The sequence below is a fragment of the Nymphaea colorata genome, chromosome 1, assembly GCF_008831285.2.
Source record: "Nymphaea colorata isolate Beijing-Zhang1983 chromosome 1, ASM883128v2, whole genome shotgun sequence".
NCBI lineage: Eukaryota > Viridiplantae > Streptophyta > Magnoliopsida > Nymphaeales > Nymphaeaceae > Nymphaea > Nymphaea colorata.
The window spans coordinates 7,201,216-7,221,597 of NC_045138.2; the positions used below are offsets into that span (position 1 = coordinate 7,201,216).

A 20,382-nucleotide genomic window follows, 5' to 3' on the forward strand; every position below is an offset into this window, starting at 1 on the left:
GAAATCTGGTATTCTCAAGTCAATGAGCAAATTACAATCACTGAATCTTCGCTAAAGGATGTGAAGTCTCCGTGCTCTAGTCAACACGCGCCAGAAGTTGGGAGATCTACGAAATTCAGCCAGTTCGCTATCAATTTGTGATCATGATTCAACCTAAGGGATGGTTAGGTCAGCCTCCAAAACCAGGCGTTAGAAAGAGAGCAAGAGAAATAATTCAATCGACATCGATGAATTGATCAGAACACAACCGCCTTTTCCACTCCTCTCTGTTCACATTTTCTGTTCAAATTTCCAAATCCCATTCATAAATTTCTTTACTGAAGAGCCATCATGCTCTAGAAATGACATCAAAGATCATGAGGAATTAAGCATGTAGAGCAAAACTATGTAGACCTCTCCCTCTATAAGTACTACCTGCAATGCATGCCTCCCCATCATCAGTTTTCTGTTTCACAGCAAAGCCGACGCAATGGCGCATTCCCTTCTTCCAAAATGCTCCGCATGCACCATCTTCCTTTTTAGCTTCTTCTTCCTCGTTGCCGTGGCAGTGGATGCCAAACTGGTTCATAGTCAAGGAGTACTCCACCGCCCACCGAAGGAGAAGACGTCCCACCTCCACTTCTACTTCCACGACATGGTCAACGGCCAGAATCAGACTGTAGTATGCCTTGCCGGTGCTGGGGACTGGGCCTCAGCAACGGGGTTTGGCGATGTTGTGATGAACGACGACCCCTTGACAGAAGGGCCTGAGTTGTCTTCCAAACTGGTGGGAAGAGCCCAAGCGCTCTATGCTTCGGTCGGGCTGCAGGAAACGAGCTTGCTGATGGCAGTGAACTATGTGTTCAGGGAGGGAAAGTACAATGGCAGCAGCTTGAGCATTCTGGGGAGGAACACGGCGATGCGGCCGGTGATGGCACCTTCGTGTTGCAGCAGCAGCGGAAACAACAGTAGCGTCTCAGCGTGAAGAGGCAGCACCTGTGACAAATAGAGGAGAAAATTAAAGCTCGTAACTGCAAGTGGGCCCCTTGTAGTTGGCACCTTTATGTTGCAGCAGCAGCGAAAACAGCAGCAACGTCTCAGCATAAAGAGCATCACCTGTGACAAATAGAGAAGAAAATTAAAGCTTGTAACTGCAAGTGAGCCCCCTTGCAGTTATGAGATGAATGGGTTGGGCTCTTAGCCACTATCTAACATCTCCCACTTGGCCATGAGACCGATAGATTGCTTCCACTATGTATGAGTTTTCTTAATCTTTAGTTACAAGGTTTTTCATAATTGGTTTGTCCTTCGTAACTTGAAATTTTGTTCAAGGTTTGTAGTGAGGTTTTTCTTTCAATGGTTTTCGATCACAACCTTTCAAGTATTTAATATATTTCACATTAGTTACGAGGTTATCTTCATTCACAAATATTTTTATCGTAACATGTTAAAACTTAGTCTCATGTAGACCATAAGCTTTACATAAAAGTCATCAAGAATTCTCTTGATAATAATGCTAGCAATCATGTAAGCATTTGAAATGTACATGTATATTCTCTTCTTGTTCAACAATGAAACCAATCCTAGATACTTTCCAACCACCTAACAAAAAAGCAAACCAGGATGATCTTAGCCCCCATACGGGCTACATGCTTGGCTAATAAATCATTAGGAATTCTTTTTGCTAAAAAAGTTAGCAATTATATGAATATATCTTTTGTTTCATTCATACATCTGAAAACATTTGACTGCCATAGAACAAGGTCAACTTGGACTTTCTAATGCATACTAATAAGCTAAATTAAAAAGTTTGTATAAAGTCCAGCACAGAAACTAATATGCTTAGAAAGCAAATGGTATATTTTCATTTTATTGTTTTCTACAATTACTTAACTCGTTTAGCAATAGGTGTTCCAAAACATTCATTCTAAATTCATGCAATACATAATCATATGACAAAACACATATTTGTTTTGCAAATGGTATGTTCGAGTGTGCTCCCACTTTTCAAATGTTTACATAATCATTATTTTGATTAACAATACACCTAATCTTTAGTGATCCGTCCCCACAGGTTTTGAAATGCCCGGGGGGTGAAACCAGTGCCTCTACCCTTGTATATGCCCTTATCTCGCCTCTTCGGGTCAACTTCGTAGTGAGATGTCCTTTTCATAGATCCTTCGAGCGAGAAAGGTGTTGCACCTTACCAAAAAAGCAAGGAGCATACTGCGAGTAGGAAGTGGAATTGATACAATGGATTCAGAAGCATCAAACCTCTCTTTTTTCAGAAGAATCGAAACACATCGAAATGGTTCCATGAAGTTGGAAGCACTTTTGACGATTTCCTGAGTGTTATGGAAAGGTCAGGACTTTCTGTAAAGGTCATGACTCATTATGGAAAAGTCAGGATCCAGAAAAGTATGACCATTTAAAAGAATGAGCAATTAACTCATAGTCTATCATACAAGTACTTTTTATCTTGCATAGTTTTTATCAATATACCCTTTCATAGAAAAAATTTCATTTAACTCATCATTCATATAATAACTTTCCTTACCAAATATTTAAATAATAACAAGCAAATAAATTGCTTACTGTTATGTCACATTTGTCAAGCATTTCATAAAGCTCAACACATAGTTCCACTATCATGCATAGAATAACAATTTAAGTATCGCCATTCAAGTATTTCACAAAATGATCATTGAGATCGATAATAAGCTTCAGTCGGTTCATTACCAAACTGATTCTTAGTCGGTTCATTGCTTAACTGTTTATTAACATATCTAATCGGTCAAACTTGATAATCAAAAGAATCATTATTTTAAAACTTTTAGAATAATTCCATCTCATGTAAAAAAGAAAAAATTATCATACCCTACTTTTATTTGGGTATCCAATACATATGTATTTGCAAACATATCATTTCATTTGCAGATATGTATTCAACATGCATTCTGATCTCCAAAGATCTCAATACAGATCAAGTTAGTGTGAATATCATTATATTCACGAGTGTTATTTTACACCTCATGACAAATATTAAAATCAAAATCATTCTTAAACAAGAACTTAGTAGCATACTAACATAGTTGGATCCACTAATGAACAATTAACATAATATCATTGGATCTAATATAAACAAGACATGGATGTTTAACAATATATCTAAATATATTGAAATCTGAATCAAATCTGTTTGCATGATGGATCTTTAAGGAATAAATAGATCCAATTCCAAATGCTACATGATGATAAAGATTCAGATTATCTTAACATAGATCCAAACTAGTAATATCCACAATACAACTAATATGAATTTAAAACACATGATCCTCATTGAAATATTATACAATATGGTTCAACAACCATATTTAAATCAATGCTAACTCATCTCTCTTTTGAGAAAAAGAAGTTACCATGTACTAGCACTTTAGTACTATAAAGCTTCAAATAAATGCATTCTTGCTAATACGAATTTTAGTTCAAGAGTGTTATGTTACATCCCTTGAGCCTATATTAAAAACAAATTTATTTTCTTAAGAAAGAGAAGAAAATGAAGCATTATTCAATAGTTTCCTATAATGATCTTTGAATCTAGAATGACAACAAATACTACAGTATGATCAAATCCAAAAGCAAATATGATAACATATATTGGAACCAAAGCAAACAGGATATGATCTTTTTTTTTCACATATCCAAACAAGTTTTAAATATGAAGCTAAACTTTATGTAATGTGGATTTCATAAATTCAAATATAGAAATTCAGATCATATCAACATAGATCCAAACACAACAATAAAAAAAGATAATAAATATCTCGTCCCAAAACACAATCTAGCTTTCTTAAGTCAACACCAAAGATTTTTTTTCATTTTTCATATGATGCAAGTCGAAATTCACACCCGTAGTCATCTTTAATAAGGGCAAATAAAATTTCAAGTACTAGAATATTTAGTACAACAGACCTTCAAATAAGATATTTCATTATGCTTAAGTGTGTTAACTGCAGGCAAAAAAGACAAACATGATGATATATTGGATTCAATGTAAGTACATGTATTTGGAGCCAATGATCGAAACAAGTTAGCTTAGATCCAAATCTATCATGAACTAAGCATAATGCCATATGTATCTCACCATGTCTAAGAGTCTGAGCAAATCAACATACAATAATATAATCATTCCTTTTAACTATGATAAACATACAATAATGTAATCTTTGTCTCAGGATATTCTTTCATAAGGAGCAAAAGAAATTCTTTTTTTAGCACTTTAGTGCTACTCACTTAAAAATTGTACAACTTGTAAAATCATTAGATCTAAAAATCAATGCATATCATGATATGTTTAGGTCTAACATAGCCAAGATCTTAATCTTGAACAAAAGGCGTAAACGAGTCAAATCAAATCATGGTCCAAAAAGGTTCAATGTTTACCGTGAGATCCAAATTCAACAGCCAAATGAACATATAAAACAAAATTTTGGTCATAACTAATATCAACATAGAGCTAAATTGACAACGAATATCCATAAGGTATGCATTATAGCATATATTTGAACCAATATAAATAAGATATGAATTTTTTAACCAATGTCCAAACAAATTCAGACCTTCAAGAATTTAAGGTTCAACATATATGGATACACCCTCAACCACATCCAACCATACAATAGGCATGAGTGTGCAACATGTAGAGATTCAAAAATACAAAGTGGATAATAGTCAGATCCAAAACCAAAAAGCTCATGGCATCCACATCATTACAATCACAGATCTGGATATAATAATACCCACAATATAACCAATAATGATTTGAACAAGAAAGCATATTTCACTTCAGATAGTATAAACCTAGATTCAACAAAAACATTCAAATCGCAACTAGAATTTTAGTTAGTAAAAAGAGATTGACATTCCTTATCAAATTCATTTCATTGTGTTCATTTTTCTTTATATCAACACATCCAAATCCAACACCATTTCGATTCTCTTCAAGTCAAGGCGCGAGGAAAACCTTGCTACCGGTGAGGGAGACTCCAATGATTCTCACTACTCTGTCCTCCTTCTCGCGGAAGCAACAGGTGCAGTGGCTCAAACTCTCAACGAGGTGCAAGAAGCTCTAAGGAGGAAGACGGTAGCCGAGGCGAGAGGCAAGTGAGTGCTCACGCCTGCTAAACTTCATTTGCTAGACCCAAAAAAATAGACGGCTGAACAATAGGTGCTCTCAAATCCTCTGAACAGGGGCTTGGGTCGTGTCAGAAAAAAAAAAAAGGAGCACCGGTTGGGTTTCCCTTGGCTGTGATGGACAAGACAAAAAACAAAAAAAAAATGACGAGAGAGACGGCCAACAACTGAAGCAACTATCAAATACTTTCTGCTATGGTTTTGGGTCTCTGCTAGAAGAGAAGACCGAACAGAGCAGCCGCGGGTTTTCGGTTGTTCCAGAGTGTCTGGTTTAAAGAAGAAGAAAAAAAATTTACCAGAGGCTTCAAATCGCAGGTTACAACAAAAAGGTAATCGTGTCTCTCTTGTCTAGCGCATATGCCCTTTCAGATTTTTATTGTTCTCAGTGTTTTTCCTTTCCGAGACTGACATCAGGATCGTTGACAGGGGTCTAGAGATCAATTCCATTTTATGTTTCTCTCAACCTCAGAGATACATAACACAGAGCACAGCATTATATATCAAATCCAAAAAAAAGGAACGCTTTTCTATTCTGTCTAGCATGGTTCGATGCAAACTGTCTAGTATGTTTCATGTAAACTTTCTAGCATGCTTCATGTAAACAGTCTAGGCATGCTTCATATTCAGAGATACATATTTGAACTGCATGATAAGAAAGACGATGTTCGTATGTGCACACGTAGCGTTCATCATAGGCAACACAGAGGTATGCTTTTACTTGCTTGAATTCAACAACCTGGCTCTGAGACCACTGATAGCACCTTTGTGTTGCAGCAACAGCGGAAACAGCAGCAGTGTCTCAGCGTGAAGAGGCAGCACCTGTGACAAATAGAGGAGAAAATTAAAGATCCTACTTGCAGTTACAAGATCAATGGGTAGGGCTCTTGGCCACTATCCAACAGCCGGTGAGGGAGATGGTGGTGGTCGGCGGCAGCTGTCTGTTCAGGATTGCCCGTGGCTACGCCATTGCGAGGACTCACCGGTTTGATGCAAACATGACCACTATCGAGTACAATGTCTATGTCGTCCTTTATGAGTTAATTAGAAGAGGCCACATGGCTGCAATGGAATATATCCCAATATTTTTCCTTTGTAGGTTCATCCTGTTGTTGTTGTTTGTGATCATGTTATATTATTCTTTAATAATATTTATACGAATAAAATAATTAATTATTTGGAGATTTTAAGTTACTCTTGACTATCCCGACATAAATTGAACTCTTGATTGTAGGGGTGGAGCCAAAAATTTTATCTCGTTCGCTGTTGGTTGACAAACAAACTGCGAAGAGGCCAAAATATTTTTTGAATCCTTTAAATGTGCAAAAACTTTGTTTTTGACGAATTTAGTTAGATCAAGGGAAGAAAAGCGGAAAAGTGCAATATTCTACTACTTATAATATCCCTACATAAAACTTGTAATAAGATAAAAGCATAAATCATTATACTATTGTCTTTGCCTTTCTATCTTAGACCATGTCTAGCTCCATATTTTACCTCAAATCTCATCGTGTGATATTATGTTGAATGGCAACTTGTGTTGCTTACCACAATGAGATGGAGAATAAAGATGAAAAAAATTTGTCAATGACATCGTAGCAGAAATTTGCGAGTTATTATGAAACTAGTAACATGAAAAACATCGCTAAGATTATGTTACTAATAATTTTAATGGAGAAATAAGCATGCGTCAGTGAGTTTGGTAGAGGAGAAAATAGCTTCAGGAAAAGTGTGAAAGAAGATAACTTTATTTAGTCCAAGATGCTTTCCCATAATGAAATTATGATTAGACAAAGTAAAACCACTTAGTTGCTGATAAAACATGTTTTTGTAAGTATATCAAATTTTAGGTGCAACTTTGGTGAAAGAATGAGTCGTCTGCTGTTGGAGATGATGGGATGCTAGGGAATGCCCAAAGAAGAGGAAAAGGGAACACAAGGAAACACTTTTTATAGCACGACAAACGTATTGGTTTTTTAAAAATTCAAATTGCCACTTTTCAAGGATCACTCCTGACGACCTTCTTGTAGGGCTTCACAATTGAGTCACGCCAATGCAGGGTCAACTCGAACTCGCTCAAGAAAACTTGGCTCACGCTCAACTCGTTTGTAAACGAATCGAGTTCGAACTTACAAGGATATGCGAAACGATAAATGAGTCGAGTTCGCGTTTCAAGAACTCAAATCATTTATACTCAACTCGACTCACAAACCGATACTCTACATATATATTGCCAATATCGGTTTCACTAGTAACACGAGATAATGCTTACACGAGTTAAATACTTGCACCAGTTAAATGAGATACACGATTTAACAGTTATGTGAGTTAAAATAATTAATGCTTACACTAGTTAAATGGGTTAAACGAGTCGAGTTCGAGCTCGATTAGTTGAACGAGTCGACTCATAAGCGAGTTCGAGCTGCATCGTGTGTTGAACGAGGCAAGCTCGAGTTCACGAGTCGACTCGTTCAACTAATCGAGTCGAGTTTGAGTTCACTGAACTTGAACCGTTAAAGCTCAACTCGGCTCAAAAGTGTCACTGACTTCTTTTAAAATTAAAAAAAGGGTTTTCAAAAACGTCTCAAGTGGGAAACTCTCTTTTCAGTTTTCACTTTTCACTTTCCTTTTTGTTCTTCCTCTTTCGTCTCGAAACTTCTCCCTCTCTCGTTTTGAAACCTTTTCCCCCATTGCAACCCTAACCTAACTCCTAAGATCCTCTGCCCGTGGGCTGCTTCATCCTTCAGCCTTCAAGGTTCCTGTCACAGCGGCAGCTCCGCTTCAACCTTCAGCCTTCAAGGTTCCTGTCATAGCGGCAGCTCCGCTTCAGCCTTCAAGGTTCTTGTTGCAGTGGCAGCTCCGCTTCAGCCTTCAGCATTCAAGGTTCCTATCTCAGCCGACAGCTCCGCTTCAACCTTCAAGGTTCCTGCCTGTGCCTGCAGCAATAAGGGCAAGTTTCCTGTGTGCATGTAAGTAGTTCTCTCTCTCTCTCTCTTGCTTTCTTTCTGCATTTTATTCAGCAAAGAGGGCAGGTTCTCTTTGTCACGTATCATTGAAGGCACATGGGCTGGGGAGGAAAACGTTTGTAGTAAAAGAGAATTTGAACACCTGCCTCAAGATTGGCTTTAGGTAAAAGAGAATTTCTTTTTGTCTTTCGATTCTGTTTCTTTTCTCTTCCTTTACGCACAGAGTTCTTTCTTTGTTTTTTGCTTATCTTTCTTTTCTAATATTGAAATATTTTTGCATCTCATTCTTTTGTTTTATCTCAAACTAATCACTAAGATTGACCTCTCTCACTCTCTCTCTCAGCAATAGAAACCTTGAATATTAAAATCTTTTGCATCTCATTCTACAATGTTGTGCTCATAGTGTCCTCAATCCTCTTCATTCTAATGTTCTACATTGGAACATATAAATATTTTCACAATGATTTACATTTGTGTCATTTTATTTAGATCGTATGTCGTGTTGAGAGACAGTATGCTGCAAATTTGCATGGGATCATATCTCCACATTTCTGTTCAAGTTTCTAAAAATAATGAAATTGTATCTTTTATGTTCTGTTATCATTGATATCTTTTTTGTTCTAGGGAGAAGATATTGAGGATATTGAAATATTGCGAGACATTTTCAGGATTTTTCCTACTTACCGGGACAGGTGTGGATTCATTCAATGTCAAAAATCAAATTCTAGATTCACCTCCTTTTATGTTATTTATGCAGATAGCATCCTTGCAATTTTTCCACTTGGTGATATTTACTCTGTTTCCAAAACTTTGGATGTCATTTCATGAACCGTTACAGTTTGTTTGTTAACGAATATCTGCTTAAGTTTTTTGCTTTATTTTCTTATTTACATGAAATTTTTTCTTTACTTTTTATGTTGTGTATCCTAATATTTCTATCATTTGCTCGATGTTGAAGCATATTTAATTTTTTCTCTTAAAATGCCATATTAAAAATTTTGCCCAATGATGAATTATTGGTAATAGTTCAAATTCTCAAGAAACATCTGTGCATGAATTATTGACAGTAATTTAGGTTATAAATAAACATATACTGTTGAACTTGGTAAAATCTCAATTTTGCTGATTTTTATTTTGTTTGATTCCAGATACAAAATCATTATCATGTGCTCCTTCTTAAAAGACAAAGTTTGCATGTCATGGCCTGAGTTTCTTCTTGTTTCCTTCCTTTTAATGTGTAGTTTCTTGTAAGATCATTATTATAGCTCCACTGTCTTGCTTCCGTTGCTTCCCCTCCTCCCCCCCACCCACCCCCACTCCTACTAGGGGATGCTTCACCATTTAGGCAGATTTCCAATTTTTGGTTTTTGATATTTTTTTCTTTGTAGTCATGGCTGCAAGATGGATTTTTTTTATTCTATGTTCTGCTGCATGATCTTTTAGAGAACCATCATATTGCTTTTGCATCGCTGTTTTTCATATTCTTACTGAAAAGACAATCAAGAACTTTAGCATTTTATGAATACGATTTCATATTTCTTAGATTGTAATATGTTTCTATCAAATTTCATGTTCAAATAAGAGAATAGCTTGAGCAAAAGGGAAAATTACTTGTTTGAAGAATCACAAATTTAAAAAGAAATATCATTGATAAGGGCAAGCAAGTATGTGATTCAAGACAAAGCTCAGATAATGTCCCAGTCGGAGTACATTCCTCTAATGAAACTCCTATGGATTCGCAAGACACTAAAAATGAAGGAGTATCAATAGATGCTCAAGAAGCACGTGTAATTGGTGCAAAAAGATCAAGAGCAAAGACTTATACAATACAGAATGATTTTGATGAGGTAATTATAAGTGGTATGAAAAAAGACAAATGTAAGCACTGCAGTACACTATTATTTATGATAAGTACAGGAGGATCTACATCATCAATGTGTGTTTAACATGTTTTGCTAACAAAAAACAAGCGATTTTAAGTTTTAAATTCGAAAATACTTTAGATGTCACAAAGAAGCTTATGAAAATGGTTCCAACATTGATGTTTAATCAATAAGAAAGACAACTGCAAAATTAGTGGCAACAGGAGAGCACACTTTTTATATAGTGGATAATTGTTGGTTTAGGTTCCTTCTTAAGCTTGGTTTTCCTAATTGGGTGCCAGTTTCAAGAATGGCAGTTAGGAAAGATGTCATTAAATTGTATGAAGATGAAAATAAGAAATTGAAAGAAGTCTTGAAGGGTGTTGATAAGTTTGCTTTGACTACAAATATGATATATGACGTTAACAACACGATAAAGAGTGGAATACAACAACGTATCATCAACTTTACTGAAGTTGAGCCACCTCATATTGGGTTGGTTTTATTTAATGTAATTGCTAAGCATCTTGCAGATTGGGAGATTGAAAAGAAAATATTACAGTTGACAACACTTCATCAAATGATGTTCTTATCAGAAAATTAAAAGAAAACATGGAAAAAGCGGCGTCAACTTATATTATGGAGGTTTTTCATGTGCGATGTTGTGCACATATTTTGAATCTGATGGTACAAGTTAGTTGAGTGCCATTGAAGATGAAATCATTAGCATTAGAGATGCAATAAAGTATATCAAAGTTTCACCTTCAAGACTCCATGATTTTGTAGTTGTAACTAGAGGGTTAGAAATTTCAACGACAAAGAAGTTAGTGTTAGATGTATCAACTCGATGGAATTCAACATATTTTATTGTTGGAAACAACTCTTGCATATAAAGATGCTTTTGCAAGATATAGCATGGAACACCCATGCTTGATATGGTTTATTGGACGTGAGGATTGAGAAAAAAATAGCAGTAATGTGTGATTTTCTTCAAGTTTTATATGATTTTGTCTCCACCTTATTTTCTGGGTCATCTTATGCAACAACGAACTTGTATTTTCTTGAAATTGGGAGAGTTCAAGAAATATTGTAGGAAAATGTTGAAAATGAAGGTGGATTTATGAAGGCAATGGCAATGCAAATGAAAGAGAAAGTTGATAAATATTGGAAATCTTGTAACTTGTTAATGAACATTGCATCCATTTTGGATCCACAGGGAAAACTCACATTATCAAAATTTATCATTTCAAAAATCTACCAGTCAAGAGAAGAAAAGAAAGAACAAATGGAAATGATAAAACAATCTTGACAAGATGTTTATGAAACTTACATTCAAAGAATGGAAGTGGTTGCTAATATTTCTACCATATCAACTAATTCCTCCAATATTCAAGGTCGAGAGAGTCGAGACACACTACGCGGTAGGAGAAAGCTATTTTTTAAGTTCTTAGGTAAAGCTGAGAATGTTGTTTTTCAAGTCACCAAATCTGAGATAGACACGTATTTGGAGGATGGATTGATTAAGCATAATGATAATGGTGATGAAGATTCTATTAATATTTTGCAATGGTGGAAGGATAAGGAATCCAAGTATGAAATTCTTTCAAAAATGACACGTGAACTGTTGTCAGTTCCAATAACTTTTGTTGCTTCTAAAAAAGCTTTTAGTATAGGAGATCGAATTCTTAATGATAGTCGTAGTTCATTGATACAAAAAACAGTTGAAGCTTTGGTTTGTTTGAATAATTGAGTAAAGAATGATGGTGATCCGCTGCATGAAGTGTTAACAAAAGTAAGTATATTTTGAAGAAATTGTATTCATTAAATATTTTATGAATCATTGGTTAATTGACTATATGTACTTTTTTCAGGTTGATGACGAATCAAGTGAATATGTATCATTAGAATGATTCAAGTTGCCTCTTGGTAATACTTGTTTTTTTTCGTTCTTTTGTTTTCTTCTTTTCTTGATCTAATGTGATTTTGGTGTCTGTTTTCGTTACCTCTTGCAATTTTTTGCTTTGATGTTCAATGTTCATGGATCATGATTGTGTGAAGAGCTTCTGCGTGCGTGCATGTGGATGACATTTCTCTTTATTTGTTTCCTGTTATCAGCCTTTCTCAGGATATAAAAGAATTTTGATTTTTAGTACTTTGGAAGCTAGCATCAACTATGTCATTCACACACATTTATTTTTAAAGAAATGAGATGCTTTCAGTTAGATTCTAAATAATGTGTAAGGCTTAATATCTTTTATATTCATAAATAACTTCAAATCATCACAAGATACTAGCACCAATTCAGTTCTCAATTTAACATATGCACATTTTCAATCCTAAATAGTGGCATGTAATGATTACTTGGAGTTTGTTGGTTGCACATTCTAAAGCATTTGTGTATTGTTGGTTGTAGAATGTTTTAGAATAATCTTGTTGGGGCAGTGGTCTTTATCTCACTATCTTCTACATGATGTGAGTATGTGAATTCGAGCAAGTGATACAATTTCTTAACTTTCCTTCACCTTTTAATGAATGTTCTTGCTGCAGTGTTTATGATCATTGTGCACTAATTCATTTTTTAAATTTGACAATAATGTGACATAGCCTTTCTTCGATGTTATTCAGGAGTTTGCTGTTATTGTGGCCAGTGGAAGGGGTGGTTCATTTTCATGTTTTGGTTCCTTGAGAGGAGAGAGGGTTCTCAAAACATAGTTGTTGTTGCAATTTAATAATGTTAAGTTATTTATAAATGTCAGGATGGCTTGTTCATGTTGATTGTTGAATGAGAATAGGTATGATCATTGTCTCTTCAACCTAAACCAGGAATTACACAGATGATTCTTTGCCATGCACAAGCAAGAGTTTTACAACCACATCTTTCTGTCTCATTGTCCTTGTAACCATTCAAAAACTAAAATGATTCTCTCTGCAACTCTAGGGCTTGGAGCTAAGATTTCCTTTTTTACACCTTTTTGATTGGGCATCAGAAAGAAAAGAAATGAGTAAGACGAGTCATTTGTACATTTGTTCACATATTTTTACATATTTCTGAACAATCTAATTATGTAGATATGTCATTCATGCCCAAATTAATTGTGATTGGCGGCATGAGAGGTGTTGCTTAAGATATATTTTGATAACGATGCATGTTGTTACTTTCTTAGTGGCATAAGCTCTTCTTTGGCTGGATTAATGTCAAATCCATTATCTATGTTGAGGTTGTTTGACAAAGAATTAATAATAATTCAAACGAGTTTGTTGAGCCTTAATAGAACTTGAGCTCAAGCTTAACAAGTAACGATGAGTATCAAACGAGTTTGTCGAGCTTAATCGAGTCGAGCTCAAGCTCAACACGTGACTATCGAGTCAAGTTCAAGCCACTGTAGTTGATCTATTTTCGAGCTCGAGCCCAGTTGAGCTTGATATTATATTTAGTCAAGCCGAGCTCGAGCTGACTGAACTCAGGCTCGACTCTGCTCGTGTTCACCCCTATTCTCGTCGTTCACTTATTTATATATAGTGCACCTCAATCATTTTAATATTATTTTAAATTTTAATTTTTTAAAAGATATATAGTTTCAAAAAAACTTCTACCTCCGCCGCTAACTTATGGCCAGGGGAAAAGGCAATGTAGATTTTTCTTCCCTAGTTTCCTCGTTTTCTCTAGAAAATTTTGCCAGGAGACCAGGCCTGCACATTTTTGTTATCTTAGTTGAATATTCTTTTGTTGTTCCCCCACTTTCTCTTGAAAAATTACGAACTAACTCTACAACTTGGGGGCTGGGAGACTAGGCGTGCATATTTTTGCTATCTTAGTCGCATTTTGTATCATTGTTTCCCACTTTCTCTGGAAAAGTTATGTGCAGCTGACTCAAATATTGGTCCTGGAGGAAGACCAGGTGTGCACATTTTAGCAATTTTGGTTGGAGTTTTCTTCCCATACTCATGGATGCAGACTTTTCATTTTGATCATTTCCGTTTTCAAACATCTAATTATGTGGACGAATTCAATAACGAAAAAAAATATGAAGTGCATAAATAGAGCTGCATAAATATGAAGACATTAATTTTCCTGTTTGGTACTTTTAAGGTTTTTTTTTTCAAAAATCTAACAACACAAATGCATGGAAAATGTCTGAATATAAGCAAAAAACTTTGAAAATTTGATGTACAGATCAGACTCTTGAGCTGAGAAATCTAAAAGTATCGATATTCACATCCCTGCATACGTTCCAATATATGCATCTTCCACGTCCATTGTACAGTTGAATTTGCAAAAGAATTATATATATATATATATATATATATATATATATATATATATATATATATATATATATATATATATATATATATATATATATATATATATATATAGAGAGAGAGAGAGAGAGAGAGAGAATGATGACTCCAGCTATCCTGAGTCGCCCAACCATATCAAATAAGGGTTCGCCCAACCATATCAAATAAGGGTCGTCCACTTAAAGCAGATGGATAGTTAAAAGAAAAACAAGAAAAAAATCTGTGAACTATTATTATATGACAAAAATATTTCTCATTTTTTTCTCATTTTTTTTCCTTAACTGACAATCATGCTACATTTATGGCCTGATTAGATGGTTAGGTGATGTTATAGTCTCTTCTTTCTCTCTCTCTCTCTCTCTCTCTCTCTCTCTCTCTATATATATATATATATATATATATATATATATATATATATATATATATATATATATATATATATATATATATGCACATTTGCTTCTCAAAGAAACCGATATTGTCAAGCAGACATAGTTTGTCCATTTAAGTGAAAAAGCTATTATTCTTTCTATCAGGGAGCACCTTTATTTGCTTTCATTACACGGTGAGAAACAAAAGTGGACCATACTTGACGTTGTTGAGTTGGGACCCCAAAAAAGCTTTCATATATAAGACCAAGGGCTCCCTTAATATCTGTGTTTTAAGTCATTTTAACCAAACTTAATCATATAAGATGACCTATGCATATGGTTGATTTGATCAATTAAGTTCTCCCTCCACATCACATTTTTTTCATGTAAAGAATATATTTTATAAGAATTGTTATATATCGTTTCCCTAAATCTGTCTTCTAAGTGTTTTAATATAAACCTTATCATATAAATATATGCAAAATATAAGGAAATGTAAGCACAAAAAGCAATATTGAAAATTTAATGTGTAGATTAAGTTTTATGAGTCAAGATTCTGCAGCTGGCTGTTAAATTTTAAGATGTTATAAGATCCCATTTGTGCTTCTATTTTTTTTTTTTCCTTGTGAAGTACTCCCCTGTATGTCGAATTGTTTTCATATATGCTGCTGGATTTTTGAAAACAGGCCCTTACAGTGTTTCCAGAACTGTGTCTCTGTCTTATCAATCAGTAAAATTTGGCATACTAATTACCATCTATTTCATATACAACTCAACTTAAATAAAGTAACTAAATATTAAATTTCTTACCTATAAAGTTGATTCCAAAACATTGAGTCTACACTAAGCACCAATACAAAATCTTAAGCACCAATACAAAAACTTAAAAGCAATGGAAAGGGAGGGTAAACCAACTATATATATCATATCTATAAGGCCAAATGTTTAATTTCATTAAAATCATATAAAAAATCTGGTATTTAACTAGGGTTGGCACTAAATGTGATTTTAAAGATGATTTCACTAAATGTTGGTAAATTTTGTATACCAGGCAGGAGAGAGAGAGAGAGAGAGAGGTCCTTGTCAAGTCAATGGAAAAGATGTGAAGCCTGTCCCAGTCAATACGCGAACATAGCCCAGGGCGTAGGCTTGGAGTTGGTGATGAATGAAGGGGTATAACTAGGGTTTGCTAACAACTTTGTCATTATTCAACCTCAACCATGGTTAGGTCGGCTTCCAAACCCATAGAAGAAAGAAGAAGGACAGAGACAAAATGGACCAAAAAAACACGGACATCTGTTCTTACCCCACTCCCAGGTCTTCATGTTCTAGAAACCACAGAGAAGAATCATTTATTTTTCTCAGGAACCATGTGATTCTGCTGAATTTGTCAGTCGACAAAAAAAAATATTTTTTGAACTAAAAAATATGAAAAAAATTGCTCAAAAATAGAAAATAAATTCTTAAATTTATTCAACAAAAATAATCAAATCGAACAAATCAGTTTGATAAAAGCGTATCAAAACAAAGGTTCGAATTTCATGGTCATTATTTAAAGCAAAAGTCTCGCTCTTTCTTTTTCTCATTTTCCTTCTGCCTCTGTCTATAAATACCGACTCCATCAAACACAGACATGCCTCCCCAAACATCAGCTTCTCTGTGAAAGCCACCACAATGGCATCTTCCCTCCTTCCAAAATGCTCCACCACCATCTTCCTCTCTTGCTTCCTCTTCCTTCTTGCTGCTGCCGTGGATGCCAAACTAGTTCATAGTCAAAGAGTACTCCGCAGGCCGCTGAAGGAGAAGATGTCCCACCTCCATTTCTATTTCCACGACATCGTCAGTGGCCGGAACCCGACTGCCGTGACCGTCGCCGTAGCAAAGAACAGCACCTCGCTGACGGGCTTCGGGGATATTGTGATGATCGACGACCCCTTGACGGATGGGCCGGAGTTGTCCTCTAAACTGGTGGGAAGAGCCCAGGGGCTGTACGCCTCGGCGGGGCTGCAGGACCTGAGCTTGCTGATGGCAGTGAACTATGTGTTCATGGAGGGGAAGTACAATGGCAGCAGCTTGAGCATTCTGGGGAGGAACATGGCGATGCGGCCGGTGAGGGAGATGGCGGTGGTCGGCGGCAGCGGTCTGTTCAGGATGGCCCGTGGCTACGCCGTTGCGAGGACTCACTGGTTTGATGCAAACACGGGAGACGCCACAGTAGAGTACAATGTCTATGTCGTCCATTATTAATTAGAAGAAGCCATGGCTGATCACATGGAATCCTGAATCCCAAATATAGCTCTTGTCAGTTGGGTCGCGTTTGTTGTTCTTTCTTATGCCCATTTTGCTTATACAGTACCAAGTCTTTTAGCACCTCTCTCTCTCATTGATTAAGTGTAAAGTGTTTCATAAATTCACTTCAATATTATGGTAAATTCTTGAAACAAGTATCATATTAATGTCCTCCAAATTTTAAAGTAAATTCATGTAACGTTTACATGATGATCTCGGACTTTAAAATTGGAGTAAATTGTAGCACATTAGAAAATGTGTCCCAAGAATGTATTTAAATTTTGACAATGTTCTCCTTGCCAAACACTCTCCCAAAGTACCCATCAAACAGAAAAAGTAAAGTGAAAGGAGGGACGACTTAGATTGTCGTTCTTGACCTTATTCATGTTGTTCATTCATCTTTCCTTTTTCCATCCCTTTTTCCATTTTTCATCCGTACGCACGCGCTAAATGCCTGGCGAGTACGGTCCCAAAACTGCTCCCTCTCCATGGAGAATGGGTCTGAATCCAGATCATATGTATCCAATTTGAATCAATTAAAACGGTTGTCCTTTAGCCCTGTCCATTAACCGAGCAACAACTGTTACTTTGCTTTTTATCATAAGCCATGTTTGAGAGTCTTGGATCTGAGAGTTGAGCGTGATTCTGAATCCACTTTATGTTAAACCCACTGCTTAAACAAAAGGGAATTTCTCAATTAGAGATCTTAAATCTGTGTTACATTATGAAAACCACTGGTATGTTCAATTTTTTTTTCACTCCATTTCGATCCATTTTCTTTTTTCTTTCTCTTTCTCTCCCTTTTTAGTGGCCTAAGAAATGTTCTCTCTCTTCTCTTTGGAACGCCTACACATTCTCATCCTTTTTACCTGGTGGTCCTCTAAAATTGATGACTTGCACGTTCTCCTCTTTGAGGACAGCAAGGTCTACCGGTTTAATTAGTCTATCAATATTTTTAAAAAATGATTTTCTGTTAAAAAAAGGTAAATGTATAACATTATATATGTATAATTTTTTTAAAAAATCAGCATCCTTTAAACTTTCGGATTAAAATAGCCTTCTCATGAAACTTGATTTATAATAATAAAAGTCAAAAAAATAAAATTGAACAAATAAACAGAAACAGCCATATAAATTATATATATATATATATATATATATATATATATATATATATATATTTATTTATTTATTTATTTATTTATATACTATACACATTCTGACACTCTCATCTCTCACCCATGTGACATACTGATTATCCTCTCACTCATGTGACATATTGATTATCCTTTATAATATATATATATATATATATATATATATATATATATATATATATATAAAAGTGTCCATATCATATGACCTAACTGCTGTTGAAGATTTTTTTTTTTTTTGATAATAGAAAAAAGATGAGACCCGACTTGGAGAGCTGGGGTGCTGCCGTTGATTGTTCAAGGGTTGTGTGGGGCCACCGGTATAAGTCATATTCTTTTCCTTCTTGACACCGTATGTCCTTCGACGGGACGGCAAGAAATGTTCAAAATTTTCTTCCCTTTCTAGATGCAACCATTCCATATTTCAAGCGTCGGTAGGAAATGACTGGTCAAATATATATTAGTTTAATGCGGTTGAACACGAGCAGGAGCCCAGCTCGACTCCACTCATGGATAGCTGGGCTCAAGCTCGAGCCAAGATCGATAATGTCAGCTGAAGGTCCACTCAATAAATGACAAATCAAGTTGAAGTTCGAGCTCCGCTCGTTTAAGCTCGAGAGGCTGAGAGATTCATGCCAGCAGCCAGCTGTGGATTGAAGTTTTGTAAAATTTTAGCATAATTTTCCTGACCTTGGGGATTTAGTGAATCAGTTATATGGCGGAGCCAAGTTGAGTCTCAATTAGTCGAGTTCCTACAACTTGAACTGGACTCGGTTCACAGGCTGAGTTGAGTTCAAAGACCAGCCCAAGTAAGTTTGACATTGTTCTGCATACAACTACAGAGTTCCAAAAAGCTATGTATATGCTCCTAAGAAGTCTGTGTCCTTTCCAAATGTAATATTTTAGTGGTACCTAAATTAGATCTAATTAGCTAAACCAGATTTAAAGTCAAACTCAATTTAAAATCAGTTTATGAAATATGAATTAAGAATGTACACGTTAGGTACTAACTTAGACATTTGCATACGAAAACAACCTTTCAAACGAGACCCACACTAGCCAAAAAGTAACTTCAAATTTCTAATTAATCTCACAAACAAAATAGCTTGGAGAGGAGTAGCATAGTTGGTCTGGTTGGCGGGGCATTGAGAGACTGGTTGTCAACTCAATTCTCACAGACACAAAACTTTTAACTGTAAACTCGTGAATGCGACTCTTTAATTAATGAGTGTATCACTCCCCATTTAGGACCCGGAGCAGCCATGAAGGAGGATATAAAACAAAAAAAGGGACTTTGACCTTTTATCCTCCCCTTCCACAAACAAAATGCATTTTTGCATGTGGCTGTAAAATATTTTCTACTTAAATTGAAGTCATTGCAATAGCATACTTTAGTTTTGCTAAATTTTCCAACAAAATGTTTAAGCTTCAAAAATCATTTAGAAGCATGCGGCTTAATTTTCTGTAAACCAACAAAAAAAAAAGAATACACCGGATTTATTTGTGAATTTTTTTCAGAAACATGCTTAAATTTTGTAAATGTACTAGATGATTCTCTTTAATGAAAATCGACTTCAAAATCATGTTCTCTCCGTGTAAACATGTTATGTTATTAGAAAAAAAAAAGTAAGAATGTTTGTCTTTTTTATATTCATTAATATTTTAAAGGCAGATTACGATCTTTATATTCATTAATATTTTAAATGCCATAAAATATCCGATACATGTCATATCCTAAAGACCCCAAGGCTGACTCTTCCTAAAAGGTGTAAACTGCAATTCAACGAAATTTACTCGTTATATTCTTAGGGCCATTAAGTGAATCGAGTCGGGCTCCAGTAGACTCACTCAAAAAAAAAAAAAAAAAAAAAAAACTCTGAGCTCCACTCGTTATAAACGATTCAAGTTCTAGTTTAAATGTATATTCGAAATGTTAATTAAATCAAATTCAAGTTGTAAGAGGTCGACTGATTTAAGCTTGGTTATGCCTGACTATAATTCGGTTCATCGTAGTTGAATTACTTAAATTAGTTATCGAGTTAAACGAGTGGACAAGTTAAAAAACGAATACAACTTGTTAACAACAACGATCTAAACAAGTCAGAACTCGTGTTTCACACCAAGTAGTATCGTCGAGCTTGAGCTGTTCTATGAGGCTCGACTTAAATTCAAGCTGAAGTCGAGCTCTAGTTTTTTTTCGAGCTATTGTCTTCCAAAGGCAGATTACAATCTTTGAATATTATCCAGTGCATGTGAAGTCATGCTGTAG

At 35.4% G+C, this 20,382-nt stretch overlaps 2 protein-coding genes across 2 annotated transcripts; both read left to right on the top strand.

Moving 5' to 3' along the window:
* Positions 1–302: 302 nt before the first annotated feature.
* Positions 303–11,907, top strand: LOC116253914 (uncharacterized). Its single transcript, XM_031628936.2, has 6 exons — positions 303–907; positions 6,075–6,264; positions 7,917–8,119; positions 8,760–8,827; positions 9,814–9,982; positions 11,869–11,907. Exons 1-6 carry the CDS (start codon positions 470–472, stop codon positions 11,905–11,907), a joined length of 1,107 nt encoding a protein of 368 aa, XP_031484796.1. The 5' UTR covers positions 303–469.
* A 4,387-nt stretch (positions 11,908–16,294) lies between these two features.
* On the top strand, positions 16,295–17,040 carry LOC116265209 (dirigent protein 22-like). The gene has a single exon (XM_031645766.2). It carries the CDS (start codon positions 16,345–16,347, stop codon positions 16,915–16,917), a length of 573 nt encoding a protein of 190 aa, XP_031501626.1. The 5' UTR covers positions 16,295–16,344; the 3' UTR covers positions 16,918–17,040.
* The last annotated feature ends 3,342 nt before the right edge of the window (positions 17,041–20,382 follow it).